Genomic DNA, 25,474 nt, shown 5'->3' on the forward strand with positions numbered 1-25,474 from the left:
TAGCATTTGCTGAATTCTCTTTTTAATGCAGAATGGCTGTGAGCAGAGGCCTTAAGGCAGGGAAAAGCTCTTCTCTGCTACCATCTGGTGTGCATTTTGGGGATAACACCTGAGTGGAGGCCACTAGAAGTTCTCTCCAAAGGCTTCTGAGCCAGTGAAGAATGTGTCAGATCCAGGGCCATGCCCCAGATGCAGCTGTGTGCCCACTGGAATGTGGGGTCCTCGAGGCGAGAGCTGGTGCAGCGGTGGACCACCTTCTCCCCTGGTTCTGACCTAGGCATGCCTTATGCCACCCTCCCCTCTTGGAGCCCTACCTTCCTCAGGACAGTTTTTGAACTAACAGTGTGCTTAGAGAGCCTCTCTGTAAGTCACTACGTCCAGGAGCAGTGTGGTACCAACCAAAGATTTATTCTGCAAGAAAAATAGGCAGCCCAGAAAGACCAGAACAAAAGGAACCCAAGGCTGAGACAGAAAGTTTGATTGTGGAAAGACGCGAGGAGCCAGATTGCAGCCACCAGGGACAGCTGGGGAGGTGGGCCGTGGGAGTGATGGGCTGGAGGGGTCTTGGAGACTCAACTCCAAGTGCAGCATTTGCAAGAAGTGCTGAACACCAGGCTCCTCGGGCAGCTTTGCTGGAACAGCCACCCCCTTGAACAAGTGAAGTAGCTGGTCCGGTCCAGGGGGTTGGGGTAGAGCCCGTCAGCTTTGCCCTGGCAGAAAGCATCTTGTCCAAGGCTGGAGTCATGCTCAGGTTCAGAGGGCTGGCCTGGTGCGGGAGCTTCAGGCTCTGGGGGGCCCAGAGGCACACGTGAAAGACCTGGGAAAACAGCGATCAGTGATGCAGCCAAGTCTCCCCCCAGGGGTCTCAAACCCACAGGCCAAGCACACAGGCAGCAGCCATCGGCAGGCAGCAGCCCAGCACCCGCACCCTGCAGGAGGGCGCAGTCAGGGACCCAGGCTGAGGGCAGCCCGGCACCAGCCACGCCTGCAGCCCGAGCACAGCTCAGCGGGAAGTGCCAGGGCTACACGTGCACGAGGCGGTCAGTGACCATCCACCTTCTGCAAAACCCAACCAAGCAATGGTGAGGGCCAGTGGGGTCTCACACTAGCGGCCCAGGGCAGGCTTCCTCCTTGAGAAGGGAGGGGCCAGCTGCTGCTGCCAAGCTGAGGGCCCTCGGGAGGGAAGTCCTGGTTACCCACACCCTGAGCAGGCATTGGAACAATCAGAAAGGGGAAGAAGAGTGTGAAGAGAGAATCATTTCAACAGCTTCCTTAGCTCCTGGGGGAGTGGGGTGGGGGCATGAAATTTGGGAAATCACAGTATTGGGACAAAGCCATTTCCTCAGAAGGAGGCTGGACCTGAGGAAGGGGACTTCATGCCCTGCCCTGAATTCTGCCTCTGGTCCCTGGGCCCTTACTCACTCAGCTCCAATGACAGCATCTTGATGAGGGGGTATTGGCCCTGGTTACAGAAGAAGCCAGCAAAGTCATCCATGTCCAGTGTCCAGACCATGGCCCCGCCCAGTCCCTTCTGCTTCAGATAGCTGACCTGTGTGGGGCGTGAGATGGGGGTGGAGGAGCCCAGGGAAGCCCGGGCAGGCAGCCCCAGAGCCGGCTTTCCTCATCCAGGCAGGGCCCGCTTTCCTCCATCACCGCCGGGCCTGCGAGTCCCGATCCCTGCCAGGCACGATTCATTCTGGAATCCTCCTGTCCTAATATTAGCATGGCCCGGGGTGGGCGTGGGGAGGAGGTATGAGGAAGACATAGACGTGGGGACTTCCCTAGGCTGGAAGCCTTAACATCTCAGCCTTTTTTGAGCTGAGCTGCTGTGTTTGGGGGAGCTGCCTGCTGGTTGCGATGAGGTAAGTTGCCCTAGGGAATGACTGAGCTGCCCCAGGGATCTGAATCAACTCCCTGACTTCACATCTTTGTCTTCCTTGAGGGTCTTCTCTCCTCCACCAGATCCCTGAGGCTTCCTCAGGGCACGGCTGTGTGTTCCCTCTGAGTGGGCGTCTCTGTCCCCTAACCCTGCCAAAGGGCCACGGCTCACCTCTGTAGTGAGGCGAGGTTGGAGGGCAGGGGTGTTCTGGAACCCTTGCTGGCCCCAATCTCCCTCCCAGCTATCTCCCTTCCTACATCAGTCCCCATTCAGGGCTCCAGCCGTGTGGGCCAGCATCTTGTTCTCAGAGGCTGCTCTCCCCTTTCTTCTCCATCACGTCTTTGCTCCTGCAGTTTCCACCCAAGAATGCCCACCTTTTCTGCTTTAAGACTTTCTCAAAACCCCTTCCACCATGATCTGTTCTCTCATCTCCCCCAGCCAGGACCATGCTCCCTCCTCAATCCTCCAGAACGCTTTGTCTACCCCTTCAGAAGAACCTGCCTCTGTCTGCTCGCATGATAACCAACATGAGACAAGCAGATGGGCAAATGCAGGTCCCTCTGCAGATGCCAACGGCCTCATGGGGGAGAGAGGGATGGAAACTCAAGTTGTGAGCCGCCAGCATCGGGCAGGAGCTGGTGGCGGGGGGCACATAAGTAAATTAAAAGTTCTCTAATTTGAACATGCGCCAAATATTGTCAATGGGCTCACTAAAGTGATACATCTCCCTGTATGTACTTCTCCTCTTCATATGTCTGGAGAATTTGTATTTAATAAAATACGCATTTTGTATTTATATTTAATAAAATACAAATACTTTCAAGAGTGCTACTCAATGTAGAGCAATTTTTTGTCATTGTGTCTTTTCTCAGTCAATAGGTGACGGGGGTACAACATGCTGTCCCACGGAGCTCTGTGAGATGCTCAGAGAGGTTCTGGACGCTGTCACTGAATGCTATTGACAGGCCTTGGGCCCACCCAGGACCAACCCCTCCCAGCCACGCTGAGCCTCACCTTGGCTTTGAAGCTCTCCACGTCATCAAAACCCACCCACTGGTTGCCCTGGAAGGCATAGGGCACCTTCTGGTCCTCAATTCTGTGCTCAGTAGCCCCCTTCCAGGAACAGATCTGTAGGACAGAGGGCAGAGCTGAGGAGGAAGGTGGGAGGATCCAACAAGCATCTTCTTCCTGCCAGGAAGAGACTAGGGATTGGAAAACTCCTGTCTGAGAAGCCCGGGGAACCCAGGAGCCACAGATTCAATGAGGCACCTGGGCTTAAGGCTAAATCCAAGGTGATAGGCAGGGGACGGAGCTCAGCTGGCCAGAATGCGCGATGCCCGGCATCCTTGCTCAGAAACTGTGGGAGAGGGAGCCTTCTTCCCCACAGCACTTGGGGTGACTGGGTTTTCCTACCTCATAATAAGCCAGCAGTCCCCGCTCTTTGGTGAAGGGACCAGGAGTTCCAGGCCCTGTGGCTAGGGCCCCCACTCCAGTGTCCAGGGAGGAGGCCAGAGTGAAGGATCGTCCATAGGTGGGCATGCCAAGGATCAGTTTGTTGGCGGGGGTCCCCTTCTGCAGCCACCGTTGCACAGCAGAGTCCTGGAGAAGCAGAGGAGGAGGGTCAGGGCTAACTGTCTGTGCCTTCAGCCTGGTTCTGATCGTCCAAGCCTAGGGGCTTCAGAGGAGTTTCACAGACACTTACTAATGCTCAAACCTTGCCCCATCTTCTTTAGATCCCATCTTAGACCCTCAACCCCAGTGAGAGAAGCTGCATGGCCCTACAGCCACGAGCCTGAGCTCTGGGGTCAGGCAGCAATTCACCGAGTGAATTTTTACTGCTGGCCCGCTGTGTGCTGGGCACTGTCCCAGATGCTTGGGGTGTCTCAGTGAGCACAGATCCCGGCCTCACTCAGCAACTTATTTAACCTTGGGCTTCCTGTCTATAAAATGGAAGTAATAAAAATATCTGTCTCTACGGGTGTTGTGAGAATTAAAGGGTATAACGCACGGATAAGGCCCAGCACAGCGCAGCGGAGGGGAGCCAGGATGGTCACCACTACCTCCCTGCTGCGGCATCCTCGGCATGAGAGCAGGGAGTTGGGTCTATTTTATTTATTCCTGGGTCCTTGGAGCCTAGAACAACGCCTGACACTTAGATGCTCAAATAGAGAGAACAGATGTGCACAGGGCTTCCTCACGGTCTCTGCACGAGACCTTCCCCCATCACACACTACTTGACACGATGCCCTAGGCTTGTGATGTGAGGAGGTAGCCAGTACAACTATGTGGAATAAACAAATAATGCAGATTCCTCCCTCCAGCCAAGATCACAGGCTCACTGTTCCCAAGAAGCCGCCCCTGCTTGAGTCCAGGTTTTTTACTCACTCTGCAACCTTTTAGGACCGAGGTAAGGAGCAATTTTCACTCTATTATGTGTATTTCTTTTTGCTGGTCTACGTGATTTATCTTTGATCAAACTGGAGCTTTCTGAGGACAGAGGTCAGAGCACTCTGCTAAGCTCTGCGGCATTTTTGTGCAGATTTGGGAAAGTCTCTGCTCCGTCCGGAAGCCAGCCAGCAGGGCACACAATGTGGGGAGCAGAAGGCTTCTTTGCAGGGGGAGAAAGGCCTCCCTCTCCCTGCATGGACCCAGGGCATGCGGCGCGGAGAGCACCGTGCTGGGGGGACTTCAACCCCCTCGCTTCGCACTGAATGTCCTTGTGTGCCTCCCCACTTGAACGGGCTGGCTCCTCCTGGGACCCACATGGCTTTCCAGATGTGGGTGGAGGAGTTGGGCTCGGTGAGAGATACGGGTGCTTGGCTCCAGTGTTCTAAGGAGCAGGCTTTATTTGTGAAAGAGACAGAGGTCCAGGATGCTCCACCCAGTGCACGCACACAGATGTGGGCTCCTCAGAATTAGCAAACGTCCTCATTTAGGCCTTTTTGTTGTTGTTTATATTAAGAAGGAGAAGTGACATGGTCAGTCTTGCTTTGAAATATAGAATGGGCTTATAAAAAAGTGTCTAGCCTGCTCAATGAGGGAGAGTTGGGCAGGAAACCCCCACCCACCTCCGTCTAAAACCAAACCCACCCTTTCCAGGGACCGAGGCAGGATAGGGGTGGTTCTGCCCTGATTGACAGCCCCTGAGATGGTATTAACCTGGGAAAGCTCTCACCTCTGAAAGCACCTTCCAGAAGGTCAATCAGGGACCAGGAGCAAAAGTTATCCATCGTCAGACAGAGGAAACCCTCCTACACTGTTGGTGGGAATGTAAGTTGGTGCAACCACTGTGGAAGACAGTATGGAGGTTCTAAAAACTAAAAATAAACTTACTGTATGATCTAGCAATCCAACTCCTGGGCATATATCTGGAGAAAACTCTAATTCAAAAAGACACATGCACCCCAATGTTCATAGCAGCACTATTTACAATAGCCAAAACATGGAAACAACACAAATGTCCATTGAAAGGTGACTGGATAAGGAAGTTGTGGTTTATATATATAATGGAATACTACTCAGCCATAAAAAGAATAAAAATAATGCCATTTGCAACAACATGGATGGACCTGGAGATTGTCACTCTAAGTGAAGTAAGCCAGAAAGAGAAAGAAAAATACCATATGATATCACTTATATGTGGAATCCAATAAAAGGGGATACAAATGGACTTACCTACAAAACAGAAACAGAATCACGGACATAGAGAACAAACTTATGGTTACCAGCGGGTAAAGGGGGTGGGAGGGGATAAATTGGGAATTTGAAGGTTGCACCTCTTAGGGAGTGATGAAAATGTTAGCTGTCTTGATTGTGGTGGTAGTTTCATGGGTGTATACACCTATCAAAATTCATTAAATTATACATCTGAAATATGTGCAGTTTACTGTACAGGAATTATACCATAATACAATGTTAAAAAAGAAGTTATCCATTGTCTTGAAGGAAATGGAATGGGGGTGTAAAGGGAGCAGGAGACATTTTGGCTGGAAACTCTAGCTCAAAGACGGCCTCCCAGTGAGTCACTGACGTCGTGGGATTGGCTTGCTGTGTCTAACACCAGCCAAGATGCTACACAGAAGAGAGGTTTGTACTCTGCAGTGGCATGAGACAGGAAAATAACAAACAAACAAACAAACAGGAAAGAAACAAAAACTCCTGGCTCCCCGGGCCCTGCTCGGTACCCTGCTTTCCTTTCCCATAGGTTCCTACACGCTCAGAAGGGCCGTGCCCCTTAAGCAAGGGAGGTCGAGCCACACGCCTTCTGCTCTCACCACGTTCAGCTCAGCTGCGGCGCCGCTCGCTCCCTGCCTCTGGTAGAGGGGGCTGTTATGGCCTGTGGTCTTCTCCCAAGAGCCATGGAAGTCGTAAGCCATAAGGCTGATGAAATCCAGGTTCCTGCAGGAGGCAAGGGAAGGGGGGTGAGGAGTCCCCCCGCCCAGTGTGTGGCCCGGGGAGAGACCCTCATGGGAAGCAGGGGGCAGGAGGCAGAGGGCAGGCCCACTTCCGGCTCTGGGAAAGGTGATGTAGACAGCACTCCCCAGTCCCCCCCGTTATCCAGGCCATTCTCGTGTCTTTAGTGGCCTCCCCCCCGGCTGTCCCCTCAGCACCCTCAAGACGCGGTCCACTCGGGACACCTTGTGCTATTTTGCTATTTGGAAGGAAATGTCACTCAGTGTTTCTCCCACTTCAGTTGTGCACATCAGTGACCTGGGAATCCCATTAAGGTGCAGGTTCTGATCCAGCAGCCATTGGCTGGGAAGGATCTAAACAGCTTCCCCTCTGGGAGATGCCAAAGGCTTCACCGTTCCCCATCTCAAGGGTGTTTCATGTTAAGACTGAGCTCTTAAGGGAAAGGGCGAGGCGCCAAAGAGAGGGACCCTGGAGTGGTGGAGAAGCAGACGCAGTGGGCGCACCCTTCCTGGGTCTGCTGGCCGTGCAGGTGAGCCCTCCTCCCTCCCTGGGGATGCTCAGCCTGTCCCCGGTCTCTCTCCCCTACAGGGAACACAGGGTCCATGCCACCTGCTTGACACTCACTGAGCAATTTTGTCCACCTCGTATCCAGCTTCCATGCAGCGCCGCCCGGCTGGGACGGCTGCGCTCAGCAGGAGGCGTGCCTTCCCTGCTGTCTGGGCTTCCTGCCGAAAGGCGCTGGCCAGGTCCTGCAGGGGCAGCTCAGAGTGAACACACAGGCAGGGGCCAGGCAGCCCTGTGAGCCCCAAGCAGACAGATGTTTTAGCTCAGGAGTCTGAAAACTGACCCCAGGGCTGGTCTGCGCTCTGTGTGGCCCCCTGGCTAAAGAGGTGACCCCGTCCCACGCAGCCATACCTGCACCAGGGCTGTGAAGCGCTGCTTATCCGAGGGAGGGCTCCCCCGGCTCCCTGGGTACTCCCAGTCAAGGTCAAGGCCATCGAAGCCATATTTGCGAAGAAACTTGATGGTCGAGTTGACAAAAGTCTGTCGGTTGTTGGCTGTAGCCACCATATCCGTAAACCTGCGGGGTGGCAGGGCGGTATGAGCCTGTCTTACACTGGACAGTGGGTCACGGTCCCTCATGGGCAAGTGAGAAACTGCTCAGGAGGTCGGCGCTCAGCTGTATAGGCCAGGAAGGCACTGGGAGGGCTGCTGCAGAGGCTCCCGGGACATTTGCTGGTGACTTATGGGCCTGGCTAGGGGCAAGGGGTCATCTAGAAGTGCGTCCTTCCGCCCACACATTGACCTCACTGGGGGCACATGGACTCACTGGAGCTCCGCTCCCCAAATGCCCTCCAGAAGCCGGCCGCCATGTCCCTGCCCAGGGGTGTGTCCTGCCCTGACTCAGAGCTGGCTGTCAACCCACATGGAGGTTGAAAAAAGCACTATTAATGGTCCAGAGCTCATCAGAATCCCTGAGGTGCCCCAGGAGCCACCTCCCCACATCTTACTTTCTCATTGTTTCTGTAAGAAGTCCCTGGACATCTTTAGGGGTCTTGAGTTTTTTTGAATAGACTCCTCCTATTTGACCTTATTTTTTAATTTAATTTAGTTAATAACAGCAGTTCTTAAGTGGGGTTCACGTGCCTGGGAACCCCAGGCTAAGAATCCCTGCATTTCAATGAAAAAATCTGCGTGTAAGCAGCGTTTCGGGAAGGTGACGCATGCATTTCACCAGGTTCTCAAAAGGGCTCTTGGTCTAGAAAAATATTAGAATGACTAGGTTAACTTTGGGGACCATATAGTCAGGGCTTTCTAGGAAAAGTCTGGTTCCAAAATATACCATTTTACTGTCTCCACAAATTATCAAAAATGTCCTGGAAATTCTGGCAGCCAAGTTCAATCTCACAGGCTGCCCTTGACATCCAGAAGGGGAACAGAAGTGCTCAGAGAAGATACTCTGTTTCAGAGCTCAGAAAATATGGACTTTTTACGTGGCCCAGGATTAGTTGAGAACTTCCATCTACCCATTTCATGAAGGAAGAGACTGAGGCCTGAAAAGAGGTCAGTATCTCTGTGCTGCATTTAAAACAAGACTGGATTAGTAACAGCCTGGAGCTAAGCCCACTCCGCTGCCTCCCGATGAGGCACCAAGAACCGAGAAGAAAGGTCAACCCCCCAAGTCCACTCTTCCCTCCCGTCCCCCCCACCCCCAGGCCACACGTCCGCCTGGCTGATTCCCTGACCAGGGGTCTCTCTGGCCAGTGAGCCTGTTCCCCACCAGTGGCCTGGCTCCACGGGCGCCCATGGTCAACTCACTTCTGCGTGCCGAAGTTCCAACCCCCAATGGCCAGCAGCATCTTCAGCTCCGCATTGCTGGGAAAGACAAGGGAAGCGCTGAAACTTACCCAGCCGGCTCCCAGGCTCACCTCACTAACGGGGACGGAAGGAGCCCAGCAGGGCTGATGGGCCAGGTGGAGGGCATATAAAGCCCTGTGCCGGGAAGGCTCTAGGATAGGAAGGAAAAGTCATGATCCTAAATCAAGGAGGAAGACATGGGACACCGAAAATTAGGGATGCTGCATGGGAGAGGATTAAAAGCCGTCCTATAATTAATTACGCTCATGCTGGGACGCCTGTTCCATCTGGAACGTTCTGGGAAAGAGACAGCTCGACTGCTGATCTCATATAATGAAATAATTTTTTTAAAATGAAGATAAATGAAGACACTAGAGAGAAAAAGAAAGACAGAAACTCTAAGGAAGTGGGAGAGCTGACTAAGAAAGGAAATTTATCATAATATTGGCATTTAAAATTCTTGGATTTACAAAGTCTTTTTATGTAACCAATTTATGTTTTTAAAAAAATGTTTTCTGCTGACCTCATGCTTCAAAAGGCCATCCCAGCTCAATGTTAAACACATACTTACTTTAAAAAAAAAAAAAGACATGTTCCTGCCTTTGAGGACCTCTTATCTGGCTGCGGAGATGTATAATTAAGGAATCTGGGAAGCGAGAGATCAGGGTAGATCCTAGGAGAGGCTTTATTAAGGCAGTGATAATGTGAGCTGAAGGACAGATAAATTTTAGGAGAAAGGACATTGATTCCCAGCAGAGGGAAACAGTGTCACAATCCGGATTCCACTTAGACCTGAACTGAAAGGGCCCTTAAGGAGTCTCTGTCTGCCCTCACCTCTTCCACATAAGCACAGGGAAGCCCAGAGAGGTGATGAGACTTGCCCAAAGCCACACAGCGGGTCTGCAGCCAGACTGCGGTGCCGGGGAAGGTTCTCCAGCTCCCATCCCCACCCGCCTCCCTTGCTGCTCACATCTTCTTCAGCCCATTGAATTCCTTGTAGAGCGTCTCGTCGTCCCACTCTGTGGAGCTGAGCTGATGGCCGTTCATGCCAGCAAAAGCATAGATGAGGTGCGTGCACAGATTGGGGTCCACATCTTTGGGCAAGAAGCGAGCGGCCCCTTCTCTGTACTGGGCCCAGTTAGTGAAGTAGCAGACCAGTTTTGCAGCAGAACCTGGCCAGTTGTGGCAAAGAAAAGAAATGGCAATCATCAGGGCCCGCTGCGGACTGGTGGCCTCCGCCCGGGGGCAGAGCACGTCCGGCCAGAGTGTTAAACCTGGCCCTTCATCTGCTGGAGTCAGAGGGGCCGTACTTTCAAAACACAGCTTGGAATACTTCAGGGGGTTAATTAAAATGCATATATGAAGTAGCAGAGAGGGGGCCCCAGTTACAGGCCTGGGTTTATATTTCTTTGGGCTGGTTTTAAAGAGGTTTGCATTTACTATAATCTCTCGTAGAGAATCTGTTAATATCACTGACAAGGTTCTACAAAAAGAGCGCATTTTCTCTAGGAAAAGGCAGCTAGTCCCCGGCCTGCCCACACGTGGGATGGTTTCGCAGGTAAGGCCTCCCCTCCCAGGGAAGGGGTTGTCCAACAGTGATGATCCCACCCAGGGCAGCGTTGTACTAGGTTGACTGAACACCAGAAAGCAAGGGTGCTCATCTCCATTCCCACATCTGGCAGAAATGTACTCTCCAGCCTTGGCACTGGGGGCCCCATCTGAAAATGCTGGGGTGGTCTCTGAGGTCTCTCCCAGCCTCGCTGTCTGCAGTGGTGTGGTTTGTGCACACCAACATGTCACGCCAGGGACTTGGCAGAATGGTGAGGCTGGACTGGAGCATATCTGTAGCTGTTGTCTGGACCCTGGGATTTCCTTTTGCCCAGACAGGGTCTCTCCACACCCTGCTCCAGCCCCCATGCAGCCAGTGAGAGGATAGGGGTGGGGGTGAGCACAGCAAGGTGGCTATAGGAGGGAACCCCAAGCACGAAGGGCTGCCTGAGACGCCCCTGGGCCCACGGATGGCTCTCAGAATGGAGGAGTCAGAGCGCTTGGGTAGTCACTGGTTATAATCAGAGGTCACCCAGAAGTGAGGCTTGCTGATGGGGGTGTAGCCTGCAGTGACAAAGGAGGATTGGTAAACTTCCCAAAGCAAAAGAAGGAAGGGGGGCAGATTAACCCAGAGAACACCCCCCGGGATCATCTAGAGAGGAGCCAGGAGGTTCTTTTTATTTTATGTCATGTCCTGCCATAGCATATCAAATACTGTGCATGGATTTGGTCCTATAGAGGCAAGAAAGTGTGGTGGTTCAGAGCAGGGACTCTGGAATTTCAATGCCTGGGTTGAAATCCCAACTTGGCAACTTTTTAGCCGGGTAGTTCAGCTTTTTCCTTCATAAAAAGGGAATGACCATTGCTCCTATCTCAAGGACCATCATGTGGATGAAAAGTTAACATATGGGAGATACTCAGAGCAGTGCTGGCCGACAGTAAGCTCTGTTCAAAGGGCTTTACGTGTATTAACCCTTTGTCCACACAAAATTCTACTGTCATAAGTATATACCATACCATAGCATTCATATCCCCAGAAGTAGCTTGGACTAAAGCTTTTAGGAAATCTTCAACCTTTCTCTCCTTCCCATGTTTGTTTTTTCTCTGGGCCTTGGCTGTTCCCTCCTGTGAGACCAAGAAGGGAAATGTGTGTCCAGTGCCACAGCCCAGCCTCAGGGCAAGGGTCTGGGTACAGGGACTGGGGCAGGATGAGAAGGGAGACTAGGAGTCTGAACTGCTAAATGTCACCCAGAGAACTCTTTCCTGTCTCACACAAGAAGGAGCCCCTCCTGAACTCTAATTCAAAAAGATACATGCACCCCAATGCTAATAGCAGCACTACTTACAATAGCCAAGACATGGAAACAACCTAAGTGTCCATCAATAGAGGACAGGGTAAAGAATCTGTGGTATATTTATACAATGGAATATTACTCAGCCATAAAAAAGAATAAAATAATGCCATTTGCGGCAACATGGATGGACCTGGAGATCGTTACACTAAGCAAAGTAAGCCAGAAAGAAAAAGAAAAGTACAATGTGGTATCACTCATATGTGGAATCTAAACAACAAGAAAAAGAAAAAAAGAGGACACTAATGAAGTCGTCTAACTACAAAACAGAAACAGATTTACAGACATAGTAAACAATCTTCTGGTTAATGGGGAAAACAGGGTAGGAAGGGATAAATTTGGGAGTCTGAGATTTGCAAATGTTTACCACCTTATATAAAAACAGATTAAAAAACAAATTTCTTCTGTATAGCACAGGGAACTATATTCAAGATCTTATAATAACCTTTAATGAAAAAGAATATAAAAATGAATATATATATGCATGGCTGTACACCAGAAATTGACACATTGTAATTGACTGTATTTCAATTAAAAAAAAATACGCTAAGGAACCCTGTTGGAGGTGAAAAAAAAACTCATAGAGGATTGAAGTTTATCAACCCAAAAAAAAGGAGGAGTCCCCCTGGCTCTCCTAAGCTCCACAGGTGATCAGCTCAACAGACAGAATGAGTGTGCTGTCCTTGCTGAGCCAAGGGGCTGGGACGTGGAGCTGGACAAGGCTTAGGTTTCCCAGCTCAGAGCCTGGTCGGGGAGACACTTCAGCCAAACATTAGAAACACTGGGATTTACACTGTAAAATGTGTTCAGGTGTTTTGAGAGCACGCAGGTTGGAGCAAGTGACATCAGAAATGACCTGAGCGAGGCTGACATTTAAGCTGGCCCCATGGGCGCACAGGAGTTCAGCTAGTGGGTGAGGAAGCCAGAACCTTCCGAGAAGAGGGAACGGCTGGGCCACAAAGGGGACGGGGACACTTGCAGGGGGCTGAGCTTCGGAGAGGAGTCCCCACTGAAATCTGGCAAGAGCTCTTGGGGTGGGAGTAAAGTTGGGGGCAGTGAGTGGAGGAGGGTAGTGGAGCGCAGGGAAGGGGCTGAGAGGATCCAGGGCTGGCCTCAGGAAAGGCGCCACTTACCCCACTGGATCGTCAGCAGAACCATCAGACCTGAACAGCACAAAAGAGAAGGCAGATGTTAAGGTGTTGCTCTCACTTTCCCAGGCCCTGTGCAGCTACTGAGGCGCAGCGGGGAGAGGTGGTCAGGGAAGGTGGACTCAGGGTGCTTTCCTACACATTGAGCCTCCTCTGCCCAGAAAGGACCCAGGAGGGCACTGTGTCCATCCTTACAACCCGGCCAGACAGCAGGGCCCCTGCCCTGGCCTGGGCTGGTCCTGCAACTGATGGAAGTTTCCACGAGCTGAGGCTGCTCCTCCCTAGAGCATCAGTTGGGGGAGGTGTGGATTTAGGAAGATTCTAGGAAAACCACTCACTTTTATGGTTTTTAGAGAGAACGTTTCTCTTTTGGAACAAGCAGAAAACCTGTACTGGGGCTAGAAAGAGCCAGTTTGAAAGGGCTGGGCCAGAGATCTCACCTCTTGGTCAGGCCTCTGTACCTCTGCTCACAGCCACTATTTCCTACGTTCTGCTGCTTTTTGACCACATCCCCCGAGAGGCTGGCTGAGTTACCAACATCCTGGGAGATGTACGGGTCAGCAGGACTCCTTTAAAAATATGTATTTCACCCTCCTGGTGACCTTGGATTTTCCCATTAACCTAATAAAACCTGCATGAGTATCTGCAAGGACAACCAGGGTCATGGCCCCTGGGCTGCCCTTTGCAGGACAACCAGCACCAGGTTCGGGGGAGAATCCTTTGGCAGTGGGCACCTCTTGGAAAGGCCCAAAAGTAGGGACCAGAGAACACAGAAAAGACAAAACCACCCAATGTCGAGGTGTTCACTGACTCTGGGCTTCCAGGACGGGAGAAGAAGTCATTTTCAGCCTGTTGAGAAAAGCTTTTCCTGGCAACACAAAGGCTTTGGGGCTGAAAGACCCCAGGGGGGTGGGGAGCCCACAGGAGTGGCGATCAATGACTGCAAGCCAGACAGAGGGAGGAACCGACTGACCCGCCCAAGTTCTCCCGAAAGCTCCTTGCTTCCTTGCAGGCAGCACCAGGGAGCTGTTTCACGAACACAGGCCCCCTTCCCCACAGCTCCCAGGGCCCAGCCCACTCACCTGTGCAGGCCGCAGACCGCACCATGGTGCTGGCTCAGTGACGGACACCAGCCTGTCCACCAGCTCCCAGGCCCCTTTTATCAGGCCTCCCCGTCCCATGGCAGCCAGGGGTGTGGAAATCAGGAGAGGGCAGAGGGAGGAGATGAGGGGGAGGGCAGGGGATGTGGTGTGGAGGGCCAGGCTGTCAAGTGGCAAGGATTGGGCAAACGTGACACAATGGCCTTTAGCAATCCTTGGTTTTCTGGAACAATCACAGGGCGGAAACTGGACTTTTCTCATTGCCAAACCAGGAGGCCAAGGGAGGGAAGCAGGAAATATTTCTAAACCTTCTGCTGGACAAGCATGATTCTGATTTTCTCTGTGTGGACTGGCGAGGACCATGAGCAGCCCTGGAGTGGGTGGGCTTTGGGGGAAGAGAAGCACCTTAGGAGTCAGGGGAGCTGGCTTCCGGAGTAGCCTGCCTGCCTGTTCGCCACGGCCCTCTCTGGAACTCAGGTACCTTCTCTGTAAGATGGCGGTGTTGCAAATATAATCTATATTTCACTACAGTGATTTTTTTTTATTACTATCCATTTGAGAGTAATATTTGTATATCCACTGGGAAAAAGACATGACGAGAAATAGTGACTACGAGCTTGGTAGCATTTTTAAATGCATGTGTCTTTTAGAAAGAATTGTTTCCTGTGGCTGCTGTAAGAAGCTACCACCAGCGAGGTGGCTAAAACAACAGAAGTTTATTCTCACAGTTCTGGAAGCCGAAAGTCTGAAGCCAAGGTGTTGGTAAGGCCATGCTTCCTTCAAAACTTCTAGGGAAGACTCTTCCCTTCCCTCTTCCGGCTTCTGGCGGCTCCTGGTGTCCTTGGCTTGTGGCTGCATTACTCCAGTGTCTGCCTCTGCTTTCACGTGGCTTTTCCCTCTGTGTGTCTTCTCCTTTTCTGACTCTTATAAAGACCCTTACCAATGGATTTAGGGTCCATCCTAACCCAGGAGGATCTCATCTTGAGATGCCTACCCTCATTACATCTGCGAAGTCCCTTATCCAAGTAGGGTCACATTCTGAGGTTCTGGGTGGAGATATCTTTTGAGGGGAGGAGGAGGGGGTGGGAGGGACACCATTCAACCCACTGCAGGACCTAACTGGTACATACTACTTACTCTGTCTGCAGACTGTGTCGGGTGCATGCATGGACCTCAGGGTCCCGGCAAAACTTTGCAGCTTCTAGGGGACCCGATCCTTGGTCCTTGGCCTTAATGTAAGTGGCCTGGATGGCTTAGTGGGAACGTCCAGGGGCAGCAGACCCCGAAGTCAGGTTGCCTGGGCTTGAACCCCAGTTCTGCCACTTACTGCCTGTGTAACCTGAGGCACATTTGTTAATTTCTTGGGGCTCCAGTTGCTCCATCTGTAAAGGGAAGTCCTCAGAGGACTGTTGTGAAGGCACTGCCTGCTGGCTGCTGCTGTCCCCGGTGCTGCCCGGCCCTGCCACTTTGGCCTGCTCTCTGTGGCTGTCAGGGATCAGGGCCCCAGTAACCTCTGTGAGGTCCCTGAGAGGGTCAGACCTCCGTGCCCACATGGACAGTCCCTGCGTCCTCGCCTTCCCTTTCACCTGGGAATCCTGCCTGGGATTCTGTTCCGGGTCACCTGAGATCTGGAGATGCCTCAGGTCCCAGGATGTGGGCAGGAGAAGGGTGAATGTGGGGGGCCTTGAGGGGCTTCTCTGCAGAGGTGGGTGGCCACTTTATCTTGCTCCCTACCCCCATCTAAGGAACTGACCTGTCAGCTTTGAGCTTTCTGACCCAGCTTCATGTCACCAAAAGAACCCTACGCTGTGTGCCCAGGATTCTGAGTCACTCCAGATTCTGCCCTGCCCCGGGTCATCCAGCCTCCCCACCATGAGCATCACGACTTTGGTTGATGCAGCTGTTTCTTTTCTTCCCCCTTCCTGCCTTGTTCTTGCTACTCCCTCTTGAAGCAGCCTGCTGTCTTCCTAGCCCTCATCCTGATTTGCAATTACATACTTATTTTGCATTTAACGTGTGTCTCTCTCACTAGACTGGAAGCCCCAAGAGCGGGAACTGTGTCTGTCCACTACTGTGCACTGACAGCCCCAGTGGCTGGCACATTGAATAGGCCTCAACAAATATCTGAAAATATTGAGTGAGTTGATTATTGAATGTTATTTCCTCCATCCCCTCACCACTCAATGTCAAGTACTAAGTAGCTGCTTGATGTGAGAAGTGCAAAGCTCTCCATCAAACCTACCCATCATTAGCAGAAACTATCCTCCCATATTGCAGTTGATGAAAGGGAAGCCAGAGAACTTGCAAACTTGCCCACAACTGGATAAAACAGGAGTCAGGGCTGGAGCAGAGGTTCCCAGGTGCTTTCCTTTCCTACCTGGGCATCTTCAGATGGGCCTGAGCCCCAGGCAGTCATGCTGAAACCCACATCTGCGGGTCCCCACCACCCTCTGGGGACAAAAGGCACACTGAGCCCTCTCTGATCGTGCAGGTTGTGGTCTCACCTGTCCAAACGTCAGCTTGTTTCCTGAATCTGATGGGCCATGTCTCAGTGGAAACTGCTTCTCTTACTAATAATCATAGGTTTGAGCCTGAGGCAGTTGGTATGCAGTGGGTATCAGAACCGAGAGGGGAAGACGGGGCGTGGGTGGTGTGGCCCGAGACCAGAGCTACAGCCTGCGCATCCCACAAGCCCCCTCCAGCACCTGCCCTCCATATAGGCCCCTTTCCTTCTCTTTCTTTTCTTCTCTTTCTCACTCTTTTTCTCTCTTTCCCTCTGTTCTTCTCTCCTTTATTTGTTTCTACGCATAATTATTGGTGTAAAATAATGTTCATTGTATTCATTGAAGTATTAAAAGAGAACATAAACATAAAAGTACTAAAAGAGAAAAATAAGCTTATGTGTTGCCTATTGGAGCCTAGAATTCCACACCCCATTGAAAAGAAATAAAGGTTTCCTCAATATACTGTTAAAGGGGAGAAAAAGCACAGTGTACCCATCGCACATGGCAGGTTGAATGCAGATACAGGTATCTATCTCCACTCTCTTCTGAATCCCCCCACCAAAATAGCAGTTAAAGGAATAAAATGGTATAAATCAACTTGCACAAAGTAAATAGAAGAAGGGAACAAAATAGGTGAGATATTGTCAACAAATGTTTGGGAGATGAACCAGAATGAACAAGTGGAGCTGGCTCAGCAGACCTGGAAAGAGCTGAGACCTCAGACTTCAGGTGGGGAATGCACAGGAGCAGGGGACTCATGCCAAGGCACCCTGAGAAGGCACAGGAGTTAGCAGAAAATTGTGAAGTGGGGTGGAGCTGCCAGCAGGAAGTGTGAGTGAACTGTTAGACCCTCAGATCTTCTTCTCCATGCCCACAAAACACAAGGTGAACCAGAGTAACTGTGAACTTGGGAACACGTTGCCCAGCAGAGAGTGGAATGGGGATGGGATGGGGAGGATGCCAGACTGAAGACTGAGACTGACAACCAGGGAATTAAATGGAAGTTTCTGACCATGAGATGCTCAGGCCAACCAGCCCTTCCCTCCACAAGAGCCCCAAACAGAGCATTTAAGAAACTCTCCCCAGGAAAACAAGCCAGCCCAAGAGAAAAGTTACCAAAACTCAAACGACATCTTGGAGTCCCCAGTGAAACAGCCATGTCCCTATCCCATCTCCCCAAGGTGGGGCCCTTAGAGAAGACGCCACCAAGCCCCGGGACTCCTAGTCTTGAAGACTCACTACTGTGCGCGGTGTGTGCGCGGAATAAACACCGGGATCACCAGGCATTTGAGGAAAGATCCCCCACGTGGAAGACAGATCAAAATCAGCAGGAAGAAGGAAGTTGGAGAGATCAGAGTAAGTGAGGGCTGCTGATTTTCTAACCTCAAACAGGTGTGTTCCAATGGTTAACAACGAGCATAAGTCACTTTTACTTTTATTATTAGAAATGTAATATGCTTGTTTGCTGTACACCTTCTGGACACCAGGGACTGTGCCAGGCACTGGGGATGGAGTCACAGCCCCTGACCGTGCGACTTGCAGCCTACAGGCTTCAGCACCGCTTCTCACCGGGGACGGTTCTCAGAATGAAAATCCCCTCGAGAGTCACTCACCCTTCAGCCTCTTCTCACGGGTGCAGAGAATTTTCAGTCCCTACTGTGGCCCCTCAGCCTTTCCCTGTCTTTCCCCAAACTTGCTGAAGCTGAGACTCCTTGTAACTCAAGGTTTTAAACGTGCAAGGGGCAATCGACTTTAGCTTGGGGCCTTGGACCAGGGCCTGCTGGGCCCCCTGAGACGGCTCCTACCTGCTTCTGGAGAGCCTGGCAGAGAGGACTGGTCAAAAAATGCTCCCTGTGGGAGCATCTTGGCTCTGGCCATTGCCCCATGAATATGAAATCTCAGCTCCCACTCAGGGGCTGTGCACAGTCTTCTATTTTGGGTGCTTCCGCCCACTCACTGCCTGCTAACTCAGCGACTCTAAGAATCTGCTTCCACTCCTGTCATCTCCTCAAGGTCATCATAGGATGCTTCATCACAGGCTCTGGGCTGGGCCTGGCAAGACACATCGGATGATGGTCCCTTACAAACTTGTTTATAATTCTCCCTCCTATTTCTAGGCATTTGAGTTTTCCTTTTTAAAATTATCATTGCCAAATCTTTGTGGATATCATTCATCTTTTAAAGGAAACAAAGAACATATGCTTCCTAACTGAGTCTATGATTTTAATAAACCAGTAGAAACCCTTAAACAGTGATTGTGATGAATTATTGGAGACTCAGTAGGAATTAGCTTGAGAGCTAGAAACTCTTGGAACCCCAGTCCAAGGTGGAGAACACTGTGTGGGAGCATACTGTAGAGCATACTGTGTGTTTTCACTTCCAGAAGCTCCAACCAGTTCTCATATTAAAGATTGGAAAAAAATCCTGTGTTCCCTACAGAGGAAGAGGAAAAGCAATTGTTTGGAAATATGCCTGGAGAATAACAAAGGCTTGTCTTCTGAGGGAAACTGCTTTACCAGAGTCTTATCTGCGCTGGGGAAAATCGATTAGCCAGCGTCAGCCCCCTGTAGCCTTCCTGTGTCATGTAAGGGGAGTAAACCAAAGGCTAAGAAATCCTTTCAAGGGCACAGCTCAGAGACTGAGATCCAATTAAAACGCTGAGATTTAATCATAGAATGCTTCCCTTACCAACAATTTGCCCACACATCAACAAAGTTCTAGTGGACTCCAATAATAGTGGATTACAAATGAGAAAGCTTCAAGACACAGTCTCTCTTTAAGAAGAGTTCTAAAGGAAACCCAAAGGCAACAGGGAAAGAAGGCAGAAAACAAACAAGCAAGGAAACTAGAGGACACTGAAGCCTCTGGCACTTATAGGTACATCAAGTATAAAACTCAGTCCAGCTCCTTGCCCCATTAATATAAAATCTCATGTTAAACGCCTAATTATTTTGGCTTCTATTACGTGGTTCATCATAGCCAGCTTTCAACAAAAAATTACAAGGTGTGATAAAAGGCAAATAGAAACACAATTTGAAAAGAACCAAATTCAGACAAGACAGATTTTTGAATGATCAGATATGGAAGTTAACATTACTATGATTAATACATTAAAGGCACTAATAAAAAAGTAGACAACAGGCAAGAACAGATGGGTAATGTAAGCAGAGAGGTGGAAATCCTAAGGAAGAATCAGGAGAAAATGCTAGAAATCAAGAACACTGTAACAGAAAGAAGAATGTGTTTGATAGTCTCACCAGAAACTGGACACAGTCAAGGAAAGAATCAGTGAACTTGAAGATATGTCAGTAGAAACTACCTGAACTGAAATGTTAAGAGAAAAAAAGAATTAAAAAAAAAAAAAAAGGACAGAATACCCAAGAAGTGCAGAATAATTGCAAGAGATATAACATATATGTAATGGGAATATCCAAAGGGGAAGAAAAAAAGAAGCTGAAGAAATATTTGAAGTAATAATGACTGAAAAATCCCCAAATTAATGACAGACACCAAAATCACAGATCCAGCAATCTCAGAGAACACCAAACAGGATAAGTGTAGGAAACAAAGAAACAAACAAAAAAACACCCAAGCATATCATAGTCAAACTATAGAACATCAAAGACAAAGAAAGATCTTGAAAGAAGTCAGAAGGAAAATATATCTTACCTTTAGAGGAATGAGTTTAAGAATTACATCAGGCTTCTTATCAGAATCCACACAATCAATAAGAAACTGGAATAAAATATTGAATGTGTTAAAAGAAAAAAAAACCTATCAACTTAGAATTCTGGATCTAGAAAAATTATCCTTCAAGTGAAGAAACAATAAAGACTTTCAGCCAAACAAAAACTGAGGAAATCTGTTGCTTGTAAGAAATTTTAAAGAAGCTCTTTAGAGAGAAGGAAAATGATATAGGTCTAAAACTCAGATCTCTATAACAAAAGGAACAGTATCAAAGAAGGAATGAATAAAGATAAGTTAAAATCTTGTATTTTTCTTATTCTTAGTTAATATAATAGATAACTGTTCAAAATAATAATAACAATGATATATTGGGTGATTAGAGCATATGGACAAGTGAAATAAATGACAGCAATGCTAGAAGAGACAGGAGGGAGGAATTGGGAATCCTCTGTTATAAGGCACCCATACTATTCACAAAGTGGTATAATGCTCTTTGAAGCTGGACTTATGTTAGTTGTAAATGTATATTGGGACAACCACTAAAAATATTTAAAAGAAGAACAGCTGATATAATAAAAAGAGAAAATATATCCTGTGGAATGTTCAGTTATAACTAGAGAAGGCAGAAAAAAAGGGGAAGATAAAAAAGAACAGTGTGACCAGTAGATCACATGTACAAACAACTCCATCAATAGTCATTTTAAATGTGAATAGTCTAAACATACAAATTAAAAGACAGAAACTGTCAGAATTGATTAAAAACAAGACCCACCTATATGTTGTTTATAAGAAATCCACTTTAAATATAAAGATATAGATATGTTAAAAGTAAAAGAATGGAGAAAAAATAACATGTCAATACTAATCAAACAAAGCTGGAATAGATATATCAATTTCAGACAAAGAAGATTTCAGAACAAGGAAAATTATCAGAGATAAAGATGGGCATTACATAACAATAAAGGGGTCAATTCTTCAAGAATACATAGCAATTATTAATGTGTATATACCTAACAACAGGGCCTCAAAATATGTGAGGCAGACACTGAGAACTTCAAGGAGAAATAGACAAATCCACTATTACAGTTGGAGACTTCAATACCCCAACAGTAATTGACAGGTATAGAAGGCATAAAATAAGTAAGAATACAATTGAACTCAACAGCACCATTAACCAACTGGATCTAATTGACATTTATACTTTGTTCAACAACAACTTAATCCACAATCTCTTCAAACTTATGTGGAACATTCACCAAGACAGAGCACATTCTAGGCAGTAAAATGCATCTTAACATATTTAAAAGAATAATGGTCATGCAAACTATTCTCTTAGACTACAGTGCACTTAAACTAGAAGTCAATAGCAGAAATATAGCTGGAAAATCACAAAATATTTGAAGATTAAACTTCTAAATAATGCATAAGTTGAAGAAGTCTCAAGAGAAATGAAAAAAATAGTTTGAGCAATGTGAAAATGAAAATACATCAAAATTTGTGTGATGCAGGGAAAAGCAGAGATTAGAGGAAAATTTATAGCACTGTATGTATCTATCAGAAAAAAATAAAGCTCTAAAATCACTACTCTAAGTGTTCACCTTAGGAAACTAGAGAAATAAGGGCAGTATTAGCCTAAAGCAAGTAGAAGAAAATAAATTGAAAAATTAAGGCTGAAACCAATAAAACTGAAAACAAGTAATCAATAGAGGAAATCAATGAAACCAAAATCTGGTTCTTTGAAAAGATCAATAAAATCGATAAACCTTTAGCCAGGCTAACTGAAAAAAGAAGAGAAGACAGAAATTACTAATATCAGACATGAAAAGAAGGATCATCACTACTTATCCCATGGACATTAAAAGGATAATAAAGGAATATTATGAACAAATCTATGCCCACAAATTTGATGACTTAGACTAGGTGGATCAATTCCTTGAGAGACACAAACTACCAAAACACACATAAGGAAAAATAGATAATCTGAATAGGCCTTTATCAATTAAAGAAATTGAATCTATAATTAATAACCTTCAAAAACAGAAAGCACCAGGCCCAAAGGGTGCACAGGTGAATTTTACTAAACAATTATACAAGCAACAAACAATTGAAATCTGAAATGTAAAACATAGTACTCTGTTATATTAGCACACATGCGCACGCACACACACACACACACACACACACACACACACACACACAGAAATCCTTAGGTATAAATCTAACCATATATGGGGGAGGTGCCAAGATGGTGGAGTAGAGAGACTTACAGCTCACCCTCTCCCACAAATACACCAAGAATTACACGTGTAGGCCCACTGAACCGCACAGAACACCTACCAAACTCTGGCAGAGTGTCTCTCGCTTCGAAATACGGGAGGATTCTCACAAAATCCAGTCAGAGAAAAAAAAAAAAAAAAAAGAAAGAAAGAGAAAATCAACCACCCAAAATCTATGGGATGCAGCAAAAGCAGCCCTAGAGGGAAGTTAACAGTGATGCAGGCCTTCCTCAAAAAACAAGAACAAGCTTAAATAAACAACCTAACCTACCACCTAAAAGAATTAGAAAAAGAAGAACAAACAAAACCTAAAGTCAGCAGAAGGAAAGAAATAATAAAGATTAGGGAGGAAAGAAATAAAATAGAGATTTAAAAAAATAGAAAAAAAATCAATCAAACCAAGAGCTGGCTTTTAAAAAGAGTCAACAATATTGACAAACCTCTGGCCAGGCTTACCAAGAAGATGAGAGCACAAACAAACAAAAAAAGAAAGAAAAATGGAGAAATTATAACCAACACCACAGAAATACAAAAAAAAAATCATATGAGAATACTATGAACAACTATATGGAATAAATTGGACAACTTAAAAGAAATGGACAAGTTTCTGGAAACATACAGCCCACCAAAACTGAATCAAGAAGAAACAGATCATTTGAACAGACTCATCACTAGAAGTGAAATAGAATCAGTAATTGAAAAAAAAAAAACCTCCCTGCAAACAAAAGTCTAGCACCAGATGGCTTCACAGGGGAATTCTATCAAATCTACAAAGACGACCTCATACTGATCCTTCTCAAACTCTTCCGAAAGATTGAAGGGGAGGGAATACTCCCAAACTAATTCTATGAAGCCACTATCATCCTGATACCAAAGCCAGAAAAAGACACTATCAAAAAAGAAAACTATAGGCCAATACCATTGATGAACATAGATGCAAAAATCCTCAACAAAATATTAACACACAGAATCTAACACCACCAAAAAAGCTCTTACACCATGATCAACTTGGGTTCATCCCAGGGACACAAGGATGTTTCAACATATGCAAATCAATCAATGTGACACACCACATCAACAAGAGAAAGGACAAAAATCATATGATCACCTCAATAGATTCAGAAAAAGCATTCGATAAAATTCAACACTTCATTTATGATTAAAAACTCTAACCAAAGTGGATATAGAGGGAACATATCTCAACGTAATAAAAGCTATTTATGACAAACCTACAGACAGCATAGTACTGAATGGTGAAAAGCTGATAGCCTTCCTGCTAAAATCTGGATCAAGACAAAGATGCCCACTCTCATCACTCTTATTCAATATAGTATTGGAAGTCCTAGCCATAGCAATCAGACATGAAAAAGAAAGAAAAGGGGTCCAAATAGGAAGAGAAGAGGTAAAATTGTCACTATATGCAGATGACATAACAATATATATAAAACAACTATATATATATATATATAAAAAAAACCTCTAAAGTCTCCACACAAAAACTACTAGAGTTGATAAAAGAATTTGGCAAGGTAGCAGGATACACGATTAACGTGCAGAAATCAGTTGCATTTCTTTATACTAACAATGAAATATCAGAAAAGGAAAGTAAAGAAACAATTCCTTTTAAAATTGCAACCAAAAATAAAATACTTAGGAATAAATCTGACCAAGGAAGTGAAAGACATATGTGGAGAACCACAAAACATTGACTAAGGAAATTAAAGATGACTTAGAGAAATGGAATGACTTGGATTGGAAGAATTAATATTGTTAAAATGGCCATACTACCCAAAGCCATGTACAGATTTAATGCAATCCCTATCAAATTACCAAGGACATTTTTCGCAGAACTAGAGCAAGTAATCCTAAAATTCATATGGAATCACAAAACCCCCAGAATTACCAAAACATTACTGAAGAAAAAGAATGAAGCTGGAGGAATAACCCTCCCAGACTTCAGACAATACTACAAAGCTACAGTAATCAAAGCAGTGTGGTATTGTTACAAAAACAGACATATGGATCAATAGAACAGAATAAAGAGCCCAGAAATAAACCCACAGACTTTTGGTCAATTAATCTTTGACAAAGGAGGCAAGAATATACAATAGAGTAAAAACAGTCTCTTCAGCAAATGGTGTAGGGAAACTGAACAGCTGCATGTAAATCAATAAAATTAGATGACTCCCTCACACCACACACAAAAATAAACTCAAAATGGATTAAAGACTTAAACATAAGACAAGACACTATAAACCTCTCAGAAGAAAACATAGTCAAAATATTCTCTGACATACATCTCAGCAATGTTCGCCTAGGGCAGTCTACCCAAGCAATAGAAATAAAAACAAAAATAAACAAATGGGACCTAATTAAACTTATAAGCTTCTGCATAGCAAAGGAAATCATATGCAAAACAAAACAACAACTTAGGAATCGGAGAAAATATTTGCAAAAGATGCGACTAACAAAGGTTTAATTTCCAGAATATATAAACAGGTCATACAACTTGATAAGAAAAAAACAAACAACCTACTCCAAAAATGGGCAGAAGACCTAAACAAGCAATTCTCCAATGAAGACATACAAATGATCAATACGCACATGAAAAAAGGATCAATATCGCTAATTATGAGAGAAATGCAAATCAAAACTACAATGAGGTATCACCTCACACCAGTCAGAATGGCCATCATTCAAAATTCCACAAATGATAAATGCTGGAGAGGCTGTGGAGAAAGGGGAATCCTCCAGCACTGCTGGTGGGAATGTAGTTTGATGTAGCCATCATGGAAAACAGTATGGAGATTCCTCAAAAAACTGAAAATAGACTTACACTATGATTCAGCAATCCCACTCCTGGGCATATATCTAGAGGGACCCTTAATTCAAAAAGATACCTGCACCCCAATGTTCATAGCAGCACTATATACAATAGCCAAGACACAGACACAACCTAAATGCCCATTGACTGATGACTAGATAAAGAAGTTGTGGTATATTTATACAAAGAAAGACTACTCAGCCATAAAAAAATAATAAAATAATGCCATTTGCAGCAACATGGATGGACCTGGAGATTCTCATTCTAAGTGAAGTAAGACAGAAAAAGAAAGAAAATACCATATGATATCGCTTATATGTCGAATCTAAAAAAAAAAAAAAAGACAAGGGAAATTATTTACAAAACAGAAATAGACTCACAGATG

The 25,474-nt window shown here is 46.8% G+C and overlaps 1 protein-coding gene across 5 annotated transcripts; it reads right to left on the minus strand.

Moving 5' to 3' along the window:
• Positions 1-393: 393 nt before the first annotated feature.
• On the minus strand, positions 394-13,910 carry CHIT1 (chitinase 1). 5 transcript variants are annotated; one of them, XM_014553720.2, is made up of 11 exons: positions 13,781-13,910; positions 12,684-12,713; positions 9,621-9,822; positions 8,612-8,668; positions 7,208-7,373; positions 6,917-7,041; positions 6,154-6,277; positions 3,293-3,478; positions 2,894-3,007; positions 1,423-1,549; positions 447-817 (listed from the first exon to the last, which is right to left on the minus strand). In XM_014553720.2, exons 1-11 carry the CDS (start codon positions 13,803-13,805, stop codon positions 573-575), a joined length of 1,401 nt encoding a protein of 466 aa, XP_014409206.2. In that variant the 5' UTR covers positions 13,806-13,910; the 3' UTR covers positions 447-572. The 5 variants fall into 5 exon arrangements, 4 of the variants coding, with proteins under 4 accessions (XP_032322582.1, XP_032322583.1, XP_032322585.1 ...); XR_004314563.1 differs by having other exon boundaries at positions 679-817; positions 1,423-1,677; XM_032466691.1 differs by lacking the exon at positions 1,423-1,549 and having other exon boundaries at positions 394-817.
• Between the last annotated feature and the right edge of the window lie 11,564 nt (positions 13,911-25,474).

Source organism: Camelus ferus, chromosome 23, assembly GCF_009834535.1.
Source record: "Camelus ferus isolate YT-003-E chromosome 23, BCGSAC_Cfer_1.0, whole genome shotgun sequence".
Lineage (NCBI taxonomy): Eukaryota > Metazoa > Chordata > Mammalia > Artiodactyla > Camelidae > Camelus > Camelus ferus.

Coding starts and splice junctions, on each gene's coding strand:
- CHIT1 (XM_032466691.1), bottom strand. CDS start 13,805: ATGGTGCGGTCTGCGGCCTGCACAG. Junction 12,714..13,780: donor GCGGTCTGCGGCCTGCACAG/GTGAGTGGGCTG, acceptor TGTGCTGTTCAG/GTCTGATGGTTCTGCTGACG. Junction 6,278..6,916: donor GAGGTGGACAAAATTGCTCA/GTGAGTGTCAAG, acceptor TGCCTCCTGCAG/GAACCTGGATTTCATCAGCC.